The sequence below is a fragment of the Octopus bimaculoides genome, chromosome 3, assembly GCF_046866305.1.
Source record: "Octopus bimaculoides isolate indiv1 chromosome 3, ASM4686630v1, whole genome shotgun sequence".
Classification (NCBI taxonomy): Eukaryota; Metazoa; Mollusca; class Cephalopoda; order Octopoda; family Octopodidae; genus Octopus; species Octopus bimaculoides.
In genome coordinates, this window is record NC_142930.1 from 26,721,182 (window position 1) to 26,747,508 (window position 26,327).

Genomic DNA, 26,327 nt, shown 5'->3' on the forward strand with positions numbered 1-26,327 from the left:
TCGTAACTGACGGAGTGCCAGTTAAAATGTATCTTTAAAATATTCTTAATGATGAGTGTAAACGTAGTTGTTGACTGATATGGTGACTTTAGCACAAAACAAACATTTTGAGAATGTTCTTGCAGTCAGCTTACACACGATTCACGTTGTACATTGGCATATACGGTAATTATAGGAAACATAAGGATGACCAGACATGACGAGCAGATAAATGGTGGAGGCGTTTGTTAAAATCAAAACTCGTCATCTGTTCCCTTTTCACGAATTACACATACACACACACACGCGCGCGCGAAAGAATTCCTTTACACTTTTACTTGTTTCAGTCATTTGACTGCGGCCATGCTGGGGCACCGCCTTTAGTCGAGCAAATCGACCCCAAGACTTATTCTTTGTAAGCCTAGTACTTATTCTATCGGTCTCTTTTTGCCGAACCGCTAAGTTACGGGGACGTAAACACACCAGCATCGGTTGTCAAGCGAAGTTGGGGGGACAAACACAGATACACAAACACACACACACACACACATATATATATATACATATATACGACGGGCTTCTTTCAGTTTCCGTCTACCAAATCCACTCACAAGGCTTTGGTCGGCCCAAGAGGCTTTGGTCGGCCCAAGAGGCTTTGGTCGACCCGAGAGGCTTTGGTCGGCCCGACTGGCCACATTTAAGACGATGATATCGATTATTCAACAATGATAATGATGATAGTGATAGCAATTACATCGATCATCATCATCATCATCATCATCATCATCATCATCAACACCAACGTCGTCATCGTCGTCGTCGTCATAATCAACGATAGCACTTACGCTCCTACTTTGAAAAAGTGGTATAAGCGAGGTGCCGGCTGCCTCACCAGATGTTACTGACAGAAATAACTTCAGCCAAAGCTGTTTATCACATCTCACAGTTAAAGCTCGCAGCGCAACGTTATCACTCGCTCGTCGGCCGTCCATCCGTTTTTATCATCTTACCTACCATTCACACCTTCCTGTTTGTACTCGCTCATTCTCTCTCTCTCTCTCTCTCTCTCTCTCTCTCTCTCTCTCTCTCTCTCTCTCTCTTCCAACACCATCGTACCTGCGGTAGAATTATTACTGCTGTTGATACTACAGTAACTGATGCCACTGCATTTCAAATAACTACTACTACTACTACTACTACTACTACTACTACTACTACTACTACTACTACTACTACTACTACTACTACTACTCTCTTTTGCTTCTGTTTTGTTAGTGTTACTCCGTTCCTTCAAACTGTAACACACACACACACACACACACACACACATCCACACCACACCACACCACACTGATTCTCAGACTAATTTTGTTCAGTTTATTATCGTTCACCCTCGTCTCCCTTTAACTCCCTAATTTCTCTGAATAGAACATAAGCATTTTATAATATGAAAAATGTTATTTCAAATAATATATATATATTTACAGCTATTTTACATACATACATGCATACATACATACATACATGCATACATGCACACATACATACATACATGCACACATACATATATACATACGCACGCATATATACAGCATCAAAAAGGTACACCGGGAGGTGCGACTCGTTGCCAAAAGGTTTGTTTATCTATCTGTCTCTGTCTGTCTGTCCGTCCGTCCGTCTGTGTGTGTGTGTGTGTGTGTGTGTGTCTGTCTGTCTATCTATCTATCTATCTATCTATCTATCTATCTACCTATTCTCTGTTGTGCGTGTATGTGTGAGCGCGCGCACACGCAAGTACACACACACACACACACACATTCTCCCCTAACTTAAAACGTGTATCTAATTTTAAAGCATCTTTTCCTACTTCATTCATTCTCTATTCTCAGGAAATGTGATCTAGGAAAACTCAAACTTTTGCACCTATGCGTCATACGTATGCAACCAAAATACTTCGGGTACGCATGCACTGATTCTGGGAGTAGGGCATTCATTAGCCAACCAGCCCGCGGGCGTCTATGTGGTAGCTCGACCTGGTGAAAATAGCAGCCGAATTCCTCTCAAGATATACTCTATCGTCTTAAAAACGTACAAGGCATGTAATGTAGACTTGGATGCGCAATAATCGAGAGAAGGACGGAAAGGTCGCAGCTGGAACGCTTTTGATCACTGGTCTGCCATAGGTAGTGATAACCCGAGGCAAAACAACCTTCAATGGTAACATGATAACTTAGTTTCCTTCAATAACAGAAAAACAATCGTTACATACATACACACCAAAAGGAAACCATTTAATATTGCACATGAACCAAAATCCAAGTAAATAGACTTAACGACGCTACAGACACAAAATTTTGCAAGCTTAGATGATTTCCCATGGCATCTTCACAGACAAGGTATTTTCTTTAAGACCAGAAAATAATCCAGCTCGGATCAGTTGTTGATTTTCGTATTGTTGTTGCTTAGCTCTGTTCTATCCCTAATCGAATAGATCTATGATCAAGGGGGTTTCAACTTTCACTATCCGAAGTGTTTGTATATTTGAGACTACATTAAAAATATATTACTAAGTTTTAAATAAAGAAAAGATGAAGGAGGGGCTGCATTATATTCAAGATCGCATTTTATTCCTGTACATGCAGAACGTCATTTCAGTTAAGATAGCTTCTGTAAAAATTTCAAAGTGACAAAAATTGTGACAAAGAAATCTTATTTTAATTAATGCAATTGTGATTTAAATAGTTATTAAAATCCTCAGTATATGTTGTTGTTGTTGGCACTCCGTCGCTTACGACGTCGAGGGTTCCAGTTGATCAGATCAACGGAACAGCCTGCTCGTGAAATTAACGTGCAAGTGGCTGAGCACTCCACAGACACGTGTACCCTTAACGTAGTTCTCGGGGATATTCAGCATGACACAGTGTGACAAGGCTGGCCCTTTGAAATACAGGCACAACAGAAACAGGAAGAAAGAGTGAGAGAAAGTTGTGGTGGAAGAGTACAGCAGGGTTCGCCACCATCCCCTGCCGGAGCCTCGTGGAGCTTTAGGTGTTTTCGCTCAATAAACAATCACAACGCCCGGTCTGGGAATCGAAACCGCGATGCCGCTGCCCTAACCACTGGGCTATTGCGCCTCCACTCCTCAGTATATAATCAGTACTTTATCTCCTACATAAAGTACATTAGATTGTACAAACCAATTGGGAGTTGGAAATCTATACAGTCACTCCATCATATCTTACACCAACTCATTGTATAATCAACCTTTAGGTCTACACAATATCTATGTAAAAGACGAGATGGTCCTGGCTGGAACGTCTCCTCAATCAAGGCTGATCTGGGACACAACAGAGAAGGATTTCTTTAAAATAGCACATTCCAAACAAACTACACAAACAAAATATTCTTTAACATGAGAAAACGATCAGAAATGCTATAAATAGTTTATAAATAACAGCTGACGCTAACGCTGATGATGAATAGCTTTGGCCAGCTATATTCCGTAGGATGGAAGCGATAAATATAAACAAATGACGTGAAATAAACTGCGAGAAAAATGCTACGATTTTCTCTGATCTACAACTGTGTAGATAAAGACTGTTCCGACCGAACCCAATACGAAGTTTGTAACATTGATATAGATTATAATTTATGACGTAGGGACAGAACACCTATTGCCTATTGTAGACACATGAACCAGCGTATATCTGAATAACTGTGTGTGTGTGTGTGTGTGTGTGTGTGTGTGTGTGTGTCTATTGACTAGCATTAATGTAACTCTTATACAATAAATACCCAGGTGAATTATAACTAGTAAATTTATCTCTGGTAAATTTATCTCTCTTCGAACTCTAATGATTCCACCAGCTTACCCGTGTCTGGTTTAGGCATAAAATCAGCAATTTTAGGAGAAGAGAGCTGGACAACTTGAATGGTACTTTATTTTAACGACCCCCAGACGGATGATAGTTGACTCTCGTGAGAACGTAAAGAACCAGAAGAAATATCGTAAAGCATCTTTTCGGACGCTCTAACGAGTTTGCCAGCACGTTATGTTTCTTCACTTAATAATTGTTTCTAATTTTGAGGGGACGAGATTAGTCAATGCTATCGATATTAGTACTTGACTGGTACTTTATTTTATGAAACCCGGAGAGAAGAAAGACAGAATTGACCTCAGCGAAATTTGAACTCAGAATGAAAAATGTCGGAATTAATATTGTAAAAGATTTTGTCTGCCGCTCTAGCGATTCCACCATTCCATCTTCCTTAGCTGATCGAAAAGTAATTCTTTCTGCTATAGGTACAAAGCTTGAAATTTTGGATGAAGGGCTTGTCAATTACATCGACCCCAATGTTCAACTGGTACTAACATTATCGACCCCGAAATGGATGAACAGAAAAGTCAACTTCGGAGGAATTCGAACTGAGAATGTGAAGACAGACGAAATGCAACTAAGCATTTTGTCTGGCGTGCAAGCTCTGCAAGCTCACGATTTAGTTGAAGAATAGTACAAAGAAAATAATTACAGAGAAAAGCAAGCAGCAGAAAATACGAATATTTCACTTTGAAAAGTAATGAAATTATTTTCGAAGAGAAAGATTTTAACCACGGCACAATATGGTTAGATAGACTACGAGACAAACAGCTTAATCTTAGAAAAATCAGATGTTCAAATAACTGCGATATAAATAAGATATATACATCACGTGTCTTCGCTATTCAGCAATGAGCCAATAGATAAAGGCAAGAGTGACACATCGAAGCTCCACAATAGGATACAAAAGAATGGATCATATATGTTAGTCCAGTAGGGATTAATATGCATATATATTAGAGACCGATAAGGCCAGACTTAATTCCAACTTATTTAGATGTTATATAGCCTCAGGCCAATCCAGATGAGCAGGTTCATGATCAAAGGCTTTCCTGTAGTGGCTATCCCATCATTCTCTCGAATTTAGGAATGCATTATCTAATGAGTCTCTTATTTACTAAGATAACAGAGTGAAATCTGACGGACATTTTGTAGCTATTTCTGACATGCCGAGTTAGTTTGTAAAATAGCGCTGTATTAAAGGATGAGAGATGAATTCCCTCATCCTACTAGAAAGAAAATAACTGTCTACTTCAGGTATCTTTTCTAGAAGTTCTGGAAACTAGTGCTTTGGCCTTTGTAGGCACTCCGAAATCAGTGAGATCAATGTGGTTAATATTCATCTTGTGTTGCACATTAACGGTTCCTGAAAAATTATAGGGAAGGAGAGATTTCCAGAGGACAGACTTTCCGGGGAACAAAGAACTGGTCCTGGTGGTTAGTCTGACACAGCGGAGTAGGTAGGGAGTGGACGTAATGTTAAGCCATCTGTTGTAGCAGCAGAAAAGGAGTGCGCGCGTACATACTCATTCTCTCTTCCCCTCCCCCCTCTCTCTCCCTCACACATACACACAAAGTACAAAACATCTACGGATCAGAAGATAGAGTATGTTGGAGAGTTACTTAAAGGCAATGAATTAGACAGTAGATTAATAAGCTTGGATTATCGGAAATGCTTTCAGTGGATTTGAACTTGAAACCTACAAAAACAAAATGTCTAATACTTTATTCGCACGACCATCTTCCTTCATGTCAGCTGTGGTATATAGATGTTGTTTGTGTGTTGCTGTACGGTCCTAACCTCTGTTGTAAGAGTTAACGCAACCAATCTGGCATTTACTAGTAAAATGATGCTGATATTTCCCTTTCATTCAGGCGGCGAGCTGGCCGAAACGTTAGCACACCGGGCGAAATGCTTAGAGGTATTTCGTCTGTCTCTACATTGTGAGTTCAAATTCCGCCGAGGTCGGCTTTGTCTTTCATCCTTTCTGGGTCGATAAATTAAGTACCAGTTGCGTACTGGGGTTGATCTAATCGACAATCCCCTCCCCCAAAATTTCGGGCCTTGTGTCTAGAATAGAAAAGAATGTTTCCCTTTCATTTAGATGACGTAGTGTGTATTGAAATGCCAAACATAGCTATCAACAATCAACCTGCCACAGAAGAATTTTCCTTTCGTTAAATCTTTCGTTTCAAAACTATATAACATTATTCAAAAACAATAATAACCATTTCTAGCTTTGGCAAAAAAGCGCACCTTTTAAAAAACGAAACAAGTCGATTTAATCGAACCAGTACACTTCGCTGGTATGTATTTTAGCAACAATCCCGGAGGTTCAAAAGTGAAAGTATCTCAGATCTTAAAGTGTCGTAACAAAATATTACCATGCATTTCTACTGGTACTCTATTACTTCAGCCACACCACCACTCTAATAGCAACACTGAAGGTGAATAGGGTTTTCCTAGACTCGAATGGTAAATCGGTGGTTCTGGGCGTGAGCATCAGCAAAGGAAACTGGGCTCATCAAATTAGTGTTCGTTTGCACCCAAATTGGAGCAAGTAGACCATATTTCTTAAGACCCCAAGAGAAATTCCTGGGAATATCTCGCTCATTAATGTTATTAGGCGAATGGAATGGCATTTTGGACGCACACAAGAACTTTGTGAGTGTAGCCGATAAAGTGAGATGCAAAAATTTTGCAAACCTCAGACACTTCTGTCTGACAGACTTCACCTTGATTTCCCGAATGCGCTAATGTGAACCTCGTCTAATCGCAGCAGGTCATCCAGGTCATATTTAGATAGAATTTTCGCTAGGTTAACAGACAGGATTACTTAAGTTGTCACAATTTCTGACAGTTGATTACTTTGACCTCAAACCCGCGACCTGTATAGGCAACTTAAAATAAATATACATGAGCTTGGTTGCTGGAAGCTAAACGCATCTTTTGTGGCGATGGAAGATTTCAGGGGCCGGATCACCGAATTAGTTAAGCGGGAGTTGATGGGAACCACCATCAGTAACATGCAGAGGGTTAGGTTAAAGAGAAAGATTAGGATAACATGATTTCATAAACAGATAACCAAAGAGAATACAGGATACAAAAGGAATTAACGGTTTAGAAGGGACCCGTAGATACGAGTGCTTTCATTGGTTTCATGTAAGAAGTAAGTCCTACTTATAGGCTGTGTGCGTCACAATACGACACTTATTTTTGGGTGGATCGCATTAAGTATTACAAACTAGAATGTCGCCTGTCATAATAGTGGTTAATTTGGAAGTATATCTTTATCACCATAGGTAAACAGTTACTCTTAGTATTAAATATTATACATTTACATAAACATACATACATATACACACATATGTGACTCTGTAAACCCATTGCTTCTTTACCACCGCCTAACTATTGCTTGTCAAGTAGTTGAACCGTAGTTATGTCTGTGTGTGTGTGTGTGTGTGTGTGTTTGTGTGTAAGTGTGCACCAAGTATGCGTCGTCTATCGACTACGTGGTTTTTATCATGTTACCATTACTCTGCTACTCCTTGCCAATTTCAACCTTCCTCTATTGACTTTAACTTTTTGTGTTATCCCTCCTTGTATCTCTCGTTTACTCCCTCTTTTCCTCTCTCTATAAGAAAAGTATGACTGGAGAATTAACGAATTAACCAACCAATATCAGCTATTATTATATAGAGATATTTGTAAGGCGGCGAGTTGGCAGAATCATTAGTATGCCGGGCATCCTTACGTTCTGTGTTCAAATTGCGGCAGAGTCGACTTTGCCTTTCATCCTTTCAGGTTCGATAAAATAAATACCAGTTGAACACTGGGTCGATGTGATCGACTTATCCCCCCCCCCCTTAAATTGCTGACCTTATACCAAAATTTGAAATTATTATATAAAAATATTTCACTCTTTATCTAAACCGAGTTCTCTCACTGCTTGTTGATTTATATAACGCAGTACTCTGTCTCAATATATGCATGTATGTGTATGTGTATGTGTATATATATATATATATATATATATATATATATATATATAGACACACGCCACATGCGCACAACGAATTTAGTGCAGTTTTCATCCACAAAATTCTATTTATAAAATATAAGTTAGCTCGAAGCCGCGCAACAGGATCGAAATCGTAGCCACGTGTTTCCGAAACTACACATAGCTATATCAGTGCCTAAAACTCGACATAAAATTCTAGCATCTTTAAAAGAACAAATTTTCGTACAGTGTTTTTCTAGAATGGGGGATAAGAATAATTGCATATCGTGTAAGGTCAGTACTGTCTGTTCTTTAATTTGAATTAGTGCAGACGAGACATTGGAAAAGGAAACGTAAATTTTAAAAATCGTGCCGTTCTGGGTAAGGGGAAAGGAAAGTGTCCAGTATGTTGTCTGGGAACTGGTAACAGGAAATGGAAAGGCTTGTGTAGCGAGTTGATTCAAAGAAGAGAAAATTACCAAGTGCAAAAGAATTCACTGAGAAGCATCAGTCTTTGGCAAACTGTATCTTCTCATGAGCGAAATACCCGAAATCCTCATCCTCACAGAGGAAACGTATATTACATAATATCTAAATTACAAAACAAACTTACTTCTTTATAGTCAATTGCAAATTGTTTCCGCATGCCCTTATAAGGTCTTGACTTTCGCCGTGTGACAAATTAGAAGCATTAGCGGTGCCAATCTTAAGAATCACATCACCGGCATCTAGACGTGATGCAGCAATACTTCCGGATGTCACCTGAGAGAAAAAGAGAGAAGAGAGAAAAGAATTACTTTTGGGTTTATATGTTATTGGATGCGATGATTACACACACACACACACACACACACACACACATCTCAAATGAGAAAGGAAGGTGATCTCAAAAACCAAGAATTCTATAAATTTGACTTGCTATCAAAGTAAAGATAGTCTGATTGGCTGGAAACATAAGGGCATCTGTGGAGATGCATTTCTGCCCGAATAGACGTAAGCAGCACAACAGCTTCCCAACCTTATCTCTAATGGAACGAGAAACTTAGATATATATAATAAAGAAATAAAGAGTAGAACTCATTTACGACCTGGGTAATTTGCACAAATAAAACGAATACATAAATGCATGCACGTATGTATGTATGTATGTATGTATGTATGTATATATGTGCAATATGGCCGAAGAGTTAAGAAATTCGTTTCGCAATCATGAGGTCTCGGTTTCGATTCCATTACGCGGTATTTTGGGGGAAGTATAATCAACCTTCTTTGACTTCGAGTCGGCTCATACTCTGATTAAAACTGGGTAAACAGAAGCTATGGAAACTTGCTGGACGGATTGTACCTTGTTATTCAAAGGTCCAATCTTCTAATACAAAATCAGATTCTGCTTTTAGAGTCCATACTTGCATTTGGAAATATTCTTCATCCGGTCTTTGTCTTCGGGTACTGAATAGTATGTATGTGTATGAACTGACATGTACCACAACGATTGTCAATGCGTTTGGATACCATGGACGTTTTATCATTGCTGTTTAGATCAAACTTTTCCTTTGTGAATAATTTTTTCAAGTTTTTCCGTTGCGTTTTACTTTGAGAAAGTATTTGATCAGTTCGTTACTTTTCCTGATGATAGGAATGTTTGATTCGATGACGGTAAAAATATTTTGATGAAATAGAATGCGAGTCTCATTAAAAGGTATGATAATCTGGTTTGGTGTTCCTCTTTCATGGGCTGCTCTAAGTTATTCTGTAGGTATTTTTTTTACAGGTTTTATACCGTTAATAGTGAAAAGTTTTGTTTCAGCAGAAATCCCCTGAGTTCTGTGAGACTTTGGTATCCATATCATCAACAACAGTACAAAATTTCTTGGTCAGACAATATAGGATGTTACGTTTTGTCTGTTCTGGCTGGCATGATTTGAACTGCAGGGATGCGCTGTAGCTTTTATGACCATTTCAACTTTTTGCACGCCAGCGAACTAGCCCTTCCATTGCAGATGCATTAAGAGCCCTATTAATTAACAACAGCTTAATGAGATAGTCACTTAATTCATTACAGATTCGATATTTAGTGCCAAGAATCCGATAAACTTTTTTTCTTGTCTTGCTATAAAAGATCAGTTCGGTATTTCTTTCAGAGTAGAACGTGTTATGTGCTTCTTCAATTATATATGCCAAATGAGGTATAAAATTTACTGCAGTTTTCTTATTATTTGATCCACTTTTACCATGCAGTTTGATATGTAGAAAGTTTCAATTTAAAAAAATTTAAAGAAAAATTCAAGGCATCTCTTACTATTCCCAATTCCAGATTATACTTATTTAAATGTTTGATTTGTAATGTTAATTTAATTGTTGTTTTATCGTATAGCAAAATTGTCCAGTGGCATAAAAGATATTAGAGCTTTCTCCCACTATTTCCATAATATTTCTAGGTATGTATACGTGTTTTGAACTTACTGAAGATCCTACGACTGTATAGGTTCTTCGATTTTTAAAAAATATTATGGTAGTTCATTTATGTTAAACTATTTCGCAGTTTCAGTCGACCTCTCTCCATTTTGAAGTTGATTTTATGTTTCATTTCTAGACTAATCTATTTTCTTGTCTGTTTTGCATTTGTCATTTGAAATTCTACTTTTCAATCTTGAAAACATTAAACAAAATTTTAAAAAATGAATCGAATTTTAATATACAGTAACTTAACCATCGTAAAAGTGAAAGTAAAACCAACGAAAAACGTAAAAGAAAAAATGAACGAAAACATCGAAAATATGAAGAGAGATTTATAAATGCACACATAATTAATAACAAAGAGAAAAAGAAAAAAATAACCAACCCAAACCGTGCAAACATAGTGTTGTTTAAACCGAAGGACAGCTGTATACGCAGAGAGAGAGAGAGAGAGAGAGAGAGAGAGAGAGAGAGAGAGAGGAGGGATAGGAAGGGAGAGAGAGGGGAAGAGAGAGAGAGAGAGGAGAAGAGAGAGAGAGGGGAAGAGAGAGAGGGGGGAAGAGAGAGAGAGAGAGAGAGGAGAAGAGAGAGAGAGAGAGGGGAAGAGAGAGAGAGAGAGAGGAGAAGAGAGAGAGAGAGAGGGGAAGAGAGAGAGGGGGGAAGAGAGAGAGAGAGAGAGGAGAAGAGAGAGAGAGAGAGAGAGAGATAGAGATAGAGAGAGAGAGAGATAGAGAGAGAGAGAGAGATAGAGGTGGAGACTAAGACAAACAGAAAATGAAATAAATACGAGTGAATGAAAAGATGTGAAATTCACATTTTTCTGTATGATGTTAGCAAACATTTCTCCTCCCGAGGATTCGATATAGTAATTTTTTCTCTACTGGTTTTCACTCTCAGTACAAAACTTCTGGGTGCTTCCTTATTCTCTATGATGATAAATAGTTTTCAAGCTTCAGCATAGCAATATACATAATGATCAAAACGAAATTTAAGGTCTAAATAGCTAAAAAATTGGTTTATATCAACTGGGTACAAAATGTCTTTATATCATTTTTATAGTAAAAGGAAGCTGTATACTGTGGCATTGAGGCATTCTCAAGAAGTTTAGCATTTCTTGCTTTCAAAGAAATATGCTAATGAGTTTTTTTCCCTTTACTTCGGAAACTTATTCGTATTCTCACTGGAACTTATAACACACACACACACACAACATATACATAGAGAGAGACATAGACACGCACACAGACACACACATGCACACACGCAGCCACAGATACACGCGCGCGCGCACATAAACAGACACACGCACACACACACACACAAAATACGTACACATAAATACACACACATATATATATGTATGTATATATATATATATATATTATATATATATATATATATATACATACATACACACACACACACACACACACACACATATATATATATATATATATATATATATATAATGATTTACTTTTCGTAATGAGATAAAAAAAATCAGGGTTGTGTATATTTTAAAACATTTATAAATAGAAGGTCTTACAGCTGTTTCCACGATATTTATTATATCCCTTCATCAGAGACGGTATGAGAGGATGGTTAAGCAATAGTTAATTTAGATAAGATAAGAAATAGTGAGTGAATTGGAGGAACGAAAATAGATGTGAGATATGCAGGGATAAAGACTATTGGATTTTACTCATAAGGTATTGGAATATTATATGTATACCATTCTGCCTAAACAATGGATATACAAATACAATATCCCTGCATATCTCACATCTATTTTCGTTCCTCCAATTCACTCTCTATTTCCTATCTTATCTAAATTAACTATTGCTTAACCATCCTCTCATACCGTCTCCGATGAAGGGATATAATAAATATCCTGGAAACAGCTGTAAGACCTATTTATAAATGTTCTAAAATATACACAGCCTTGGTTTTTTTTATATCATTACAAAAAGTAAATCATTATATACACACGCTGATATATGACCTACGTTGGACCTCTTATTCGCATAATCACCGAACCTGGAGCTTAACTAAGGTCTATCCATAGCACTTACTCAGCATTACCTGAAACCTCTGGGTCTAATTGACACCACTACTGCTCATAACCTCGTATATATATATATATATATATATATATATATATATATATATATGTATATATGCACATGCATATATACATACATGCACACATACATACATATATACATACATGCATATTATTTAAAATGGTATACTAATTACTCAAAGTTATCTTTACTGTTAATTTCGAAGGATGTTCTTGCTCTCTTCAGGACGGCCCGTTACATGTTTTAACCCCAAAAGCTATAAGCATGTATAACTGGACAATATTTCTTATGGTTAATGAACTTACATCAAGGAAATTACATTTTTATATGCCTTTGCATTTATTCTCTTTGACAACTGATGTAGCTTTGTTACATCCCGGTAATTCACTGCTTCAGCAAAAATGGGATCGGTGGAATAAGTAAACTAGATAGGCTTGAGCGATTAAACTTTCAAGATGCTACACCAGCATAGTCGCAATTCAATGACAGAAACAAGAGAACCCTCCCCTGTCTCTCACGTATATATATATATATATATATATATATATATATATATATATATATATATATATATATATATATATATATATATATATATGTATATATGTATGTATGTATGTATGTATGTGTACATACATACATACATACATACATACATACATACATATATATATATATATATATATATATGTGTGTGTATATATATGTATGTATGTATGTATGTATATATGCATGTGTGTGTGCGTGTGAGTGTGTCCATAGTACATACATACACACACGCACACACATATATAGGGAAATAGATAGATAGAGAGAGAAAGAAAGAGAGTGAGTGAGAGAGAGAGGGAGGGAGGGAGAGAGAGTGAGTGAGAGAGAGAGGGAGGGAGGGAGAAAGAGTGAGTGAGAGAGAGAGGGGGAGGGAGAGAGAGAGAGTGTGTGTGTGAGAGAGAGTGTGTGTGTGTGTGTGTGTGTGTGTGTGTGAGAGAGAGAGATGGATAAAGTAAGGGAATTGTGAGGTCGGAAAAGTTCGCACAAGTGTGCGTGTATATGTCTGTGTGTGATACGGGATTTACTGCGTATTCGTGAACGAACGAAATTTAGAGCATTTATTTTGTTAAAGCACTTACGCTTTCGGACTGTTTTGATCACTATACATATTAACTAGGGTGTTATATTCGTTTTGTGGATTAGTTTAGATTAAAAAAAGAATGAAAGACCAGCACTAGAACAATAAGTAAAAGACAATCGAAATTTCGGTATTTAAGGCAACAGAGCGTTGAATTTTCCGATTTATGCCCAGTCAGATTTCAATTACTCACTAGATGCTATAAACAAAAGTTCCCAAGGATATATTTTTTCGTTTCTACAAGTAGACAGGCAACCCTCTATTTGCCCTTTATACCACAAATTAATTTTTCCAATTCCTCCCATCCTTTCGATTGCCATTAATGGAATGAGATAAGTGGCTTAATGCACGAAGATTAATCAATGACGGTCTGATTTGCAAGTGAGCAAAAACCAAATGACAGTATTCGGTACAATCGGGTTCGCAACCCCTACAATTTAATCAAACACGCTACTTCATTAGTTGAAATTCAGATTTAAGGGTTAGTCACTGAGTCGGTAAACGTCAATTCGCATAGTTTTCCTCAAGGATAAAAATCTAAAGGTCAGTTCAAATGTCAAACTGAGGTATAATGGCAGAAGGTCAAACATACTGGTAACTTTTAAATCAATCCAAATGTTGGATAGTTTTTCTTTATTACTAAAGAGAAAAAAAAAAATTGCTATAATCATGTACTCTTCAGTTTTAAACTGAACAGTATAGTTGAAACGGTAGTATTTTCTTTGTCCAACTAAAATAACACATATGGCTAGCAACTATCTTTGCTTTCTATGCCCTAACAGACATAACCTCTCCTATTCTCTTGTATCTGACATCTATCAACTTCTTACAGAAGACTAACCAGTACCTACATTTTACTATATTTGTAGAATATGCTTATCTTTCTATTACCATTCTCTCTTTCTCATAATATATATATATATAATATACATGACTACATATATATATTTACATGACATAGTATACATATACACGCACGCACACACACACATACAGACACACGCGTACACGAACCATATTGTGTATATATATATGTACATACATATACATATATATATATGTGTACATACATATGATGTATATATATATATATATATATATATATATATATATATATATATACATGAGATAAATATTTATTCTTTTACTATTTCCAGCCCGATAGCTGCAGCCATACTGGAGCTGTTACAGTATGTAATCCTGATTTCCAATGGAGAGGATTTGGTGGTGCAAGCCCTTGAAGCATCTTTAATGTATAAATCACTACATATATTTCCCATCAAGTCTCCTGGGAGTTGAATCGTAGCGCTTTCAATCTTTTCCAGTAACTCAGTCGTTGCATCATCGTTTGATTGCTTCGTGTAACATCGCTTGATTGCTTCTAGATCTGCTGTTGGTCTACAGCTATTTGAAAAAGAGAGTTATTTAAAAATATAAGTATGTTATCAATTTGATAATGATTCCTCAACATAAGAAAAAGAAACCTAGAAGCGAATTTTTCCGCTTAAGTAACACTCTCTCCCCTTTAGAAGTAGTTCCCAGTAATACCACCACTGAAGGTATTGTCTTCTGCAAATAGTGCAGAAGAACAAGCTGGTTTCAGAGAAAATAAAAGCGCCATAGAACAAACATTTAATCTCAGATTCCATGTTGAAAATCATTTTGAGCATCCAAGAGAATTATACCACGTCTACATCGATTTAAAAAAAAATCCTTCGACAGGGTTTGGTACGAAGTGCTATGGGCCACAATGAAAAAGTACATCATCCCAAAGCAGACTGAAGTCGTCAGACAACAATGCGAGAAGAGTAACTAGTGTTGTTTACTATAACCGAACGACTGGTAACTGGTTTCGAACAACAGCAGTAGTACGTCATTCTCCTTGACGTACTACTCTCCTGCACTCTTTAGCATCTTTCTAGAAAGAACCATGTCAAATGCACTCGAAGACCATCACCAGCCTCCGATTCGCCGCTGACATCGATGGCCCGACAGGAACAAAAACAGAGTTGGAAAACTTGAAACAGTTATACAGTACATCAAAGGCATACAGTATGACAATAAGTGCAGAGAAAACCAACCAAAATTATGGCCAACGGCAACAAGAATGTGCCAGAAATGACATCACATTGATCGGACAAACACTAGAAACTGTCAGCAAGTTTAGCTACCTAGCAGCTATCGTCAATGACGAATGATCCAGGCTAGAATCCTCTCACAAATTGGACAGGTAACAGCAGCGTTCTGAGAACTCAGGTCAATCTGGGAAGAGAGGAACATTATGTTCTGCACAAAAGTCAGACTTATGCGATTTCTTGTGATTTCCATATTTCTATACGCCTGCAAGGCACAGTGGAAAGTGAACGATTACAAGGCAGGCCATGGAAGATATGAGCTTGAAACATCAAGGAATGGACAGACTTCATTTGCGCTAACATGCAGTGAGCAGCATATAACTGAAAGGCAGCAAAATCTGGTTGCGACGTCGTCAACGACTGCCCAATGACCACACGGTCAAAAGATAGGATATAGCATATAGGACTAAATGTGTTCTAAAAAAATGGGTAGGGTATTTCACAAATCTATTTACAACCAATCCACAGTTGGATGGAATAGATCTTAAAATTCTTTAACCCTAATATAGAGGACATCAAAATTGTCATTAAACTGATCAGCTCAGGAATATCCTAGGAACTAATGTTATACTAGCTGAAGTTAACTTCGTAATCACTGTCAGCCTTTTTCTAGTCAATCCGTCCGTCCGTCCGTCCGTCCGTCCGTCCGTCCGTCCGTCCGTCCGTCCGTCCGTCCGTCCGTCTGTCTGTCTGTCTGTCTGTCTGTCTGTCTGTCTGTCTGTCTATCTATCTATCTATCTATCTATCTATCTATCTATCTATCTATGTTAACCACTCAAATCTTCATATTAGAAGTTGCCACACATTTATTAAAAGAAGGAGAAAATTAAAGCGACATTGCACAGAACCACGTGCAATAAGTAATACATCATATCACTTCATAGTCTATTTATAAATGCTTTCTAGAAAGGAAAAACAATAAAAATTCCTGGTTCAAAATTAAATTTATCCAGCTTTTCTCATGAAAAGTCTACATCTATTGAAAATGATTGCTAAGAATATTTATCATAAGATTAACTTACTTAAGGTGACCTTGTTCAGCTTACATAGTGGTTCAAAATCGCAAGACACTAGACTCTAACATGTCGCCGGCTGTCTCTGTGCTTGAATATTTATCAAGATTTACGTTTAGTTCCTACACTTATCACATCGAACTGTTTCCTATTGTAAACGCATGAACGTGCTTTCTTTTGACAGTCAAATTTCTTTCCTGCCGTCTTCAGACGATATCCATTCAGAATTAAAACAATAACAGATAACTCTATTACACCGCCTTACTTTTTATTTTGCAAGTTTTTGTCCTTGATGTCGTCAACTATTCGAGTTATAGTTAATGAACCTAAGTGACTTCATAATGGTATTATAGGTGTTCTTTATAACAGATACGCGTGGGCGTGCGTATTTTCGTTCCACTTTTAAAACTCACTACGTCATACATATGATTCTTATCAGATCTGTTTCTTCAAACGGTTTTTGAAGAAATGGTATCACAAAACTCTAAATATTAAGCATACATTTAACATTAAGAAGAGAAATAAATAAAAGAATATATCTAATTTCATACTCTAATAAATTAATAGTGTTTTATATTTTGTTCGTACAGTCCTGGCATGCTATCTCTCTCCCCCTCTCTCTCAATATAATGATAATAATAATGATAATAATAATAATGATAATAATAATAATAATAATAATAATAATAATAATAATAATAATAATAATAATAATAATAATAATAATAATAATAATAATAATAATAGTAACCATAAGAGCATCACAGCAAACCACAGCACATACCCAAGGCACACAGAGCTGCGCTCGGTAGTGAAGTGAAAGCACGTTATAAAAATAAAACTACTGAATAATAATAATAATAATAATAATAATAATAATAATAATAATAATAATAATAATAATGCTATCGAGAAGCATTACTTGTTCGGGATAAGCTCTACAGGCACAGTTCGAGAGACATCGGACCGACTTGCCCGAGATGCTGTCTGAGCGACGAAACCGTTCTGCACGCACTCGTGCAGTGTCCAACCATTTCGGACCTCTGGGCTTATGCCGAACGGCTGCTGTCACGTGTGGGACGACTCTATCGTGAAAATTGCTCCGCCACCTTCCCTCAACCGGGAAGGCAAGGCAGCGTTCATCATACTGGTGGCCATGCGGAAAGAATGTGTGTGGTGGACTCGAGCGAAAGGATTAGAGACAAACACTTACCTCTCTGGCCAATCGCTCATCAACTTTTTCAAGTACCACTTTACAACTTGAAAAGGAAGGTGAGAATGGAGAGGCAAGTTTTGTCTCATGAAAATTTCAAAAAAAGGTGGATGAATGTAGCATAGATGGTGCGTGCGAGTGACGAAACCACTTTGAGTATGATCCTGTAAATTGAAAAAAGCGAGAGAGAGAGAGCACATTTTGCTCTCATGTGTTTATTCCCTCCCTGCCTGAGGTTACCGTGGTCTTTTCCGTAGGCTTTTCTTTCCACGGATAAACCTAATCTTGCTTTTTACATTTTAAAAATTCTTTGATATACGACCCCTTTTGATCGCCTTTTTTTCCCCCGATCCCTTTTGATCGGAATTTTACCTTTCCCCCCCCCTTTTTCTTTTTCATTTTCGAAAAGGAAAGCTCTACATTTGTTTTTGTCCCTTCTGTGTTCAGCTCTGTGTGGCCAATAAAGAAAGTTATCTATCTATCTATCTATCTATCTATCTATCTATCTATCTATCTATCTGTCTGTCTGTCTGTCTGTCTATTTATCTGTCTACCTACCTATATTTCTATCTATATATCTCCATTGTCATGGAACTTCACCCGAAAAAACAAAAACAATGTTCTCTTCTTCTAAACAAAATCACCCCCCCCCAAAAAAAAACCCCCATCTGTTTTATGTAAATGAACGAGATGTTTGTACATTCACAAAATTTTATTTGACAAGTTTGAGAAACGAACGGAAGTACTAATAATAATGAAGAAATAAACAGATTTTTTTCCAAAATTCTGACGACTTGTTTTCTCAATATATATATATATATATATTCCGTTTACCTATTTGTTTTGCAAGATTTATTATGTGAAATCGTGTGTTGAAACAGATGTTGTTGTACTTGGGGATGGTCATATTGCCAGTTTAGCCAATAAAAACACACGCACTGTATATTTGGTGTTAATTTTTTTTTTTTTTTTTCAGCTTTATATTACATTAATCTTAATCTTAATCTTATTTCGGCCAGAGTTCTTTCGTCACACTTCTGTGACCTCATCAGTGGTCCTTTGTTTCCTTCTTTCTGATGAGGTCACAGAAGTGTGACGAAAGAACTCTGGCCGAAATAAGATTAAGATTAAGATTAATGTAATATAAAGCTGAAAAAAAAAAAAAAAAAAATTAACACCAAATATACAGTGCGTGTGTTTTTATTGGCTAAACTGGCAATATGACCATCCCCAAGTACAACAACATATATATATATATATATATATATATATATATATATATTATATATATATATATATACACACACATACATATACACATAGGTGTTCATAAGTAAATACGTAAACACGCACGCACACACATACTACTTAATTTTTTTTACTGCTTACAGCTACTTTAAAGCAGTTATCTAATCGTAGCCATATCGTTATTTGCTTTCCTCTCCTGCACACCATCTTGAGCAAGTGTCTTCTACCAGAGCTTCGAAGTTTGCGAGATTATATAACGTGTGCATCTTACACATGATTTTATTTTCTATATATGTGAAATGTCGATGTGCATATGTACATGAATACACGTAATCAAGTACTGTTTGGAACTTGGTGGTCTGCCATATGCACCAACCACTCCATCGCATAGAAGTAAGAACACACATTATAAGAAATAACCTAGATATTCTCCAGGTTTGATAAAAAAAAAGGTACTAGTTACTATAATATTGACAGTTCCTTCCCCTCAGGTGTAAGGCTCTTGTGTAAATGTTACCAATTAATATCTTAGAGAATAACATATTACTCTTTTACTCTTTTACTTGTTTCAGTCATTTGACTGTGGCCATGCTGGAGCACCGCCTTTAGTCGAGCTAATCGAGCCCAGGACATATTCTTTGTAAGCCTAGTACTTATTCTATCGGTCTCTTTTTGCCGAACCGCTAAGTTACGGGAACGTAAACACACCAGCATCGGTTGTCAAGCGATAGTGGGGGGACAAACACAGACACACAAACACACATACATACATACATATATATATATATATATATATATATATATATATATATATATATATATATATATATATATATATATATATACATATATACGACGGGCTTCTTTCAGTTTCCGTCTACCAAATACACTCACAAGGCTTTGGTCGCCCCGAGGCTATAGTAGAAGACACTTGCCAAAGGTGCTACGCAGTGGGACTGAACCTGGAACCATGTGGTTGGTCGGCAAGCTACTTACCACAGAACCACTCCTGCGCCTTTTTTTTTCTTTGATTAAGGGATGTATAGCCGATTAGACCGAACTCAATGCTATTACTGGTACTTAAAGCCATTCAAACTTACTATTGTCGATATGAGTAAGATTCGTAGTAAATAAGTTTAAGAAACCGGATTGCTTTTGTAGGAAACAAAATGAGAAAATGTGATATTGTGCAGAAAGTAGACAATGAGGAACACATCATTCATTGGCATCTTCAATAGAAACTAGAAAAGTGAATTTATCCAACTGGTATTGCAAGGAAGATGACCGAGTTGGGATAGCAATGTAATAAAAATTGGTTACGCATGCAACGGAATAAGGAGTGCCAGGATTAAAGTAAGCCAAAAAATATTTGGGAAGAGGTAAGTAGATAAAGTTTTAAAGTTCAGCCTCGTAGAGGAAATGACGAAAATAGTGTCGGGTGGATAGAAGCTGTTATACAAAACTCGTCCACTGCATACCAACAAGAAAAAAATATTATTCTGATGGTAATGGGGATGAGGATAATAACAATGATATTGGTGATGATGGCAATAGCTGTATTATTCAGTAGCCTCAGTCAGCCTGGCTCATTCGAACACAGGGTGCGATTCAGAAGACCAACAGAGAACATCATGCTTTAAAACGATCTAGGCCCACGCTCACGTTCTGCCATGCATTATTTTGGTATTGTGAAGTAGCATTGTGATAAATCGTATGTTTCATCTAGCTTGTTTTTAAATTTTGAGATATTTCTGAGCTGATTGCAGAGAAGCCCATCTTGGTGGACTCAGTCGGGACTTGTAAATAGTTGGCAAAGCGCCATATAGTTCGAGTTCGACCAAGATAGAATTTTGCACTTCTTCGTTTGTGTTCTATTTCATAGTTGTAGTGATATGCATTAAAATTTTTTTTAGATTAAATGTGATAAAACTGTACGCTTGAAGCATACTTCAGTTATGTCTAGCGGAGGAAGTGGTTGTAGCAGTATTGGTGTGTTCATGTTGTGTGTATGTGCCCGCACATTCATGTGAGCGTGTGAGTTTGAGAGAGCAGTGCTGACAATGTTTGTGTGCTACGCAAAATATATGCGTAAAAATATCCTCACATTCACAGACAACTGTTGTAAATCGAGAGAAGAAAGAAAAATATCACCTTATAGACAATTTTGAAGGAAGGAGAGATTTTAGTTGCTTCCTTGGCATAGCAACTAGTTGCATCGCCGATCTTTAAAAACAAAATAAAATAGTGAAAAGAATAAACCTACAATAAAAAGTAATACGAAAAGAACGAAAAGTAAAACAATACGTAAATGAGTAGGTGTTAAACAATTTCGAACATTTCTGAAACCACTTACACATCCTTAACTGAACGTAGTCTCACTTCCTAAATAATGCAGCTGCCGACCTGCTTCGCTCATCTTACATTTATTTTGTACAATAACGAACCGAGCTGGATGATTTACTGTATATAGATCAGTGATTCACCTTCCTCAGTTCAAATTGACTTTCCATTCTGCCAATTCAGTTTTATATACTAGCAGTAATGCACTGATATGTTTTACAGTTAATATTTGAGACAGTAACTTCCTTTCTGCTATAGGCACAAGGCCTGAAATTCTGAGGGAGGGGGTTAATCGATTACGTCGACCTCAGTGATCAACTGGTGCTTATTTCATCGATTCTTAAAGGATGAAAGGCAAAGGCAGTCTCGGAGGAATTTGAACTCAGAACATGAAACCGGACGAAATGCCGCTAAGCATTCTGTGCGGCGTGCTAACGATTTTTCTTGCTCGTCGCCTTCTTTGAGACAGTAATATCGAATGTTCAAAATGATTAAAGGGCAGACAAAATGCGTTGCGATATTAAACTACGGCCCTTTACTTTGTAAGTTCAGATCCCACCATAGTTTATCTACCTTGCTGTTCGTCAACCGATGGCTGATAAGTTACGTACTTAGATTCATACGAATGATGGAGGCATTAAAAAGCATAATTTCGCAAGCGTTCTGGGACTGCTTCGAACAGTAGAAAACGCGTTTGGACCAATACATTGCTTCAGCTGGGGGAATACTTTGAAGGTGATAAACGTATAAACATGTAAGACTAACTGAATAAAATAATATTGCAAAATTCTGGCTTCTTTTGGGTACCCCCTCGTATATGCACAAACAGGGTTGATCTAGAGTTAAACAACAACGATGACACCGCAGCCATCGACAACAACAACAGCAACAGCAACAACAACGACGACGACGAATCAACGCTCTACAACGCGGAGTTTACGTAGTCATTAACTTGCTAGAAATAGTAGCCAAATCTGCTTAAAACAACACTCTCGTTCTAAAAATAAGACACATTGATTAACAATGTGGACTGGAGTATAGAACTTCTAATAAATAAATAAATAAATAAATAAATAAAGGTACGATTTTCACGGCTTTGATCTTTACGATCAAAGGTCTATCTGATCATCGCCGTTTTAGAGGCTAAAACAACAACAATAATACTGCTAACACTATCACTCACAATAACAGCACCATTATTAGTGGTTACATCGCTCTAAAATCACATCGTTCAATCTGAAAAGAGGACATATTTGATCATGCAGTCCTCGATATACTATATCTGGAAAAAAAAAAAAGAAAAAAGAAAAAATTGACGATATTCTGCACTATCAGGTCTGATAGGGGTGGAGATGGTGGAGGAACACGCCACCAACACCACCAGCACCTTCTTTACCACTTCCTCCTTCACCACCACTAATAACAACCAGAACAACCCAGCAACAATAGCAACAACAACAACATACTACCAATCTAAATTTGGAATGACGTAGAAAACAGATTACTATCATTTGTGCAAAACAAATCATTTCCCAAGCAAACACAATTTATTTATTTTTAACATATATGAAAGTTTGAGAGAAAAGCACAAACACGTTTTTAATCTTGTCCACAGCTGGAAAGGTTGGTAAAATAGACAATATTTCAGAAAAGTCGCGCGCCCGCAAGTAGAAAGTGTCTGTGTATGGTGAGTGTGTGTGTGTGTGTGTGTGTGTGTGTGTGTGTGTGTGTGTGTGTGTGTGTTTAACCCTAAGTTATCCTTGAGTCAGTAAACCTATCATCAAAGTCAATTCAGCCGTCGTGACCAATGGGATTTCTTTCCTTTTTGTTTTATTTCTCTCAGAAGCAGTATACCTTAGACTTCATTATTCAATTCATCCTTTCATGCTTTAAGAGTACTGAGTGTTTTGAGAAAAATCAGGTTACTATTTCTTGCAGGTCGAACTACCAAATGGAGATCCTCGTTAGAACGAGCGTATTCCTGTTTGGCATATGTGTAAGTGTGTGGTGAAGTGTGGCGTGGCGAAGTGTGTGTGAATGTGTTTTATATGTATGTATGTTTGTAGTGTGTGTGTGTGAGTTTAAAGTGCACGTGTATTTTACTACGTCCGTTTTGTACGCGCGTTTGTAGTGTCTTTTGTAATGTATGCGCACGTGTATATCTTAGTACAATACTGTCTTAGCAATAAATTTGACTTTTATTATGCATAAAAATCAAATTTCCATTAGCTTCGTGAAATCCAGCTTATCAGGATTACAATTCATTCCGTTTATGATGTGATATACAAAACCAAATCTCCCAAGACATTGAGTATAAATCAGTTTAATTATTATCGGGCTAGAGAATTTGCAAGCAATTTTTCTAACCTATTTTAGGTGTAATGTTACTAATACATGATATGCAACTTCTTTAAATGTCTATTTTATAGCGAGAAGAAATTCCTGTCTCAGTGTAAAATATCCGATTTGTTGAACTTAACATCATTTTAACATTTTTAATTGAGACATTCTTTTAGTTCATTTCATATATTTATAGACACAGACACACCTTACAGACTAAAGAAAAAAAAAAATTCGCTACCAGTTTTTGTATATCCCTACAGAAATGTATTGTTACCGTGAATGGCATTGTAAAATCTTATTTTGTTAATCTATTTATTTGTTTCTTTTGTTTTGACAACATGCCACATAGGAAGTTAGTTTAGTTTGACATTTTCTGATGATTTCGAATTAGCTTTGCGAAGCTGATGCCAATTGTCACAGAATATAATAATAATAATAATAATAATAATAATAATAATAATAATAATAATAATAATAATAATAATAATAATAATAATGATGATGATAATAATGCTTAGATGCTCAGCAGCTTTTGTAGATTGGACAGAAACTGAATTAGCAAAGAGCTAGGAAGGAATTCAATATGAATGGAGGACTTCACTCAAGGGCAGGAGTAGCAAGATTACACCTACCTAGAAAGGATGGCGGAAGAGGGTTAAAAGACTGCGTGGAGTTAGCAATAGTAGATATAGACTACCGATGTTAGGATATTTTCTTTTATAACAGTCTAATCTGTTGAGCGTATATGAAAATAATATTAATAACAATAGTTTCAAATTTTGTCACAAGGGCAGCAATTTTGGGGGAAGCGATGAGTCGAAAGGATGAAAGGCAAAGTCAACCTCGGCAGAATTTGAACTTAGAACGTAGCAACGGGTTAAATACCGCTAAGCATTTCGTCCAGCGTGCTAACGGTTCTGCCAACTCGCCGCCTTAAATGATAATCCTTTCCATTATAGGCACAAGGCCTGAAATTATGGGGGAAGGGTTAAGTCGATTACATCGACCTCAGTACTCAACTGGTAATTAATTTCTCAACCCAGAAAGGATGAAAGGCAAAGTTGACCTCGGCGGAATTTGAACTTAGAACGTAAAGACGGGCGAAATACCTATTTCGTTATTGCCCACAAGGGGCTAAACATAGAAGGAACAAACAAGGACAGACGAACGTATTAAGTCGATTACATCGACCCCAGTGCGTAACTGGTACTTAATTTATCGACCCCGAAAGGATGAAAGGCAAAGTCGACCTCAGCGGAATTTGAACTCAGAACGTAACGGCAGGCGAAATACCGCTAAGCATTTCGCCCGGCGTGCTAACGATTCTGCCAGCTCGCCGCCTTAAATAATAATAATAATAATAATAATAATAATAATAATAATAATAATAATAATAATGATAATGATAATGATAATAATAATAATAATAATAATAATAATAATGATGATAATGATGATAATAATAATGATGATGATGATGATAATAATAATAATTTAATGCCCTGAGGCAGAGGTCTCATGGCTTCTTTCTTAACTGATTGGAAGTGTTAACATGTACATATTTTGTCTTGGTGTAAAACACGGGCTACAGCCAATATTCTGCTCAATACCATAGATTTGCTTGTCAGTTGCTTGACCGTAACCAGTTGAGAATGTTCCTTAGTGGCTGACGATATGTGCATCTCTGACCACGTGCAGATGTAGTGGGGGAGCATCATAAATATGTATTGAGAGTGATTCTTTGGGGGTTTGAACAATTCATCCCTAGAAACATGTGTGTTTCATTCATCATCCTTAAACAGCCCTTACTCAGAGACCGTATGAGTGGAATAGGCTATTCGACATGAAGAAAATTTTAAGTGGGCCTCACTTGCAAGGTCATGCGTTGTTTATCTTGATTTGCGATTGTGATGTCGTGCACATATGGTTGTGATGCATGTTCCTGGTGTACCTCTTAATAGACGGGTAGTCATGACGAGTATATTGGACCTCGTATATTTGAACTCCAACATCACTTTGACAATAATAACAATACAACGTGCTTCTTTTAGTTTCTGTCTACCAAATTCACTCACTAGGCTTTGGTTGCCCAAGACACTGATCAGTTCCACTGCTTTAAGTTCAGAAATTATGCAAGAGCGTATTACGTAATAATATTGAGTTCTTCGAAAAAGAAGAAAGTAAGAAAGAAAGAAAAAAGAAAGAAAGAATGAAAGGAAGAAAGAAAGGAAGAAAACGAAGGACGGAGAGAGAGTGCAGGAAAATAAATTAGATGTATAGAGATGAAAAATAAGTAAAATAACCTGATGAAATCCGACAGGAAGGGAAATAGAAAAAATTATTATCAGCTGCTTGTATGACTGTGTGTGTGTGTATATGTATATACATCTATGTATATAAGCATATGTATATATATATATATATATATATATATATATATATATATATATATATATATATAGTTCAAAAAAACAATAACAAAAAAACAAAAAAACAACAAGGTGAGGACG

The 26,327-nt window shown here is 36.8% G+C and overlaps 1 protein-coding gene across 24 annotated transcripts in view; it reads right to left on the bottom strand.

Annotated features, from left to right (window-relative positions):
- The window catches only part of LOC106874768 (uncharacterized), a 242,537-nt gene that overhangs the window by 153,335 nt on the left and 62,875 nt on the right, over window positions 1–26,327 (bottom strand). For 12 of the 24 annotated variants that reach the window (XM_089348715.1, XM_089348704.1, XM_089348712.1 and 9 more), the window contains exons 2-3: window positions 21,286–21,357; window positions 8,472–8,620 (exon numbers count right to left, since the gene is read on the bottom strand). In XM_089348715.1, coding sequence (XP_089204841.1) covers window positions 8,472–8,620; window positions 21,286–21,357 — 221 coding nt within the window. The remainder of the gene's footprint in view (window positions 1–8,471; window positions 8,621–21,285; window positions 21,358–26,327) is intronic. The other 12 variants (XM_089348718.1, XM_089348711.1, XM_089348716.1 and 9 more) reach the window with 1 other exon arrangement.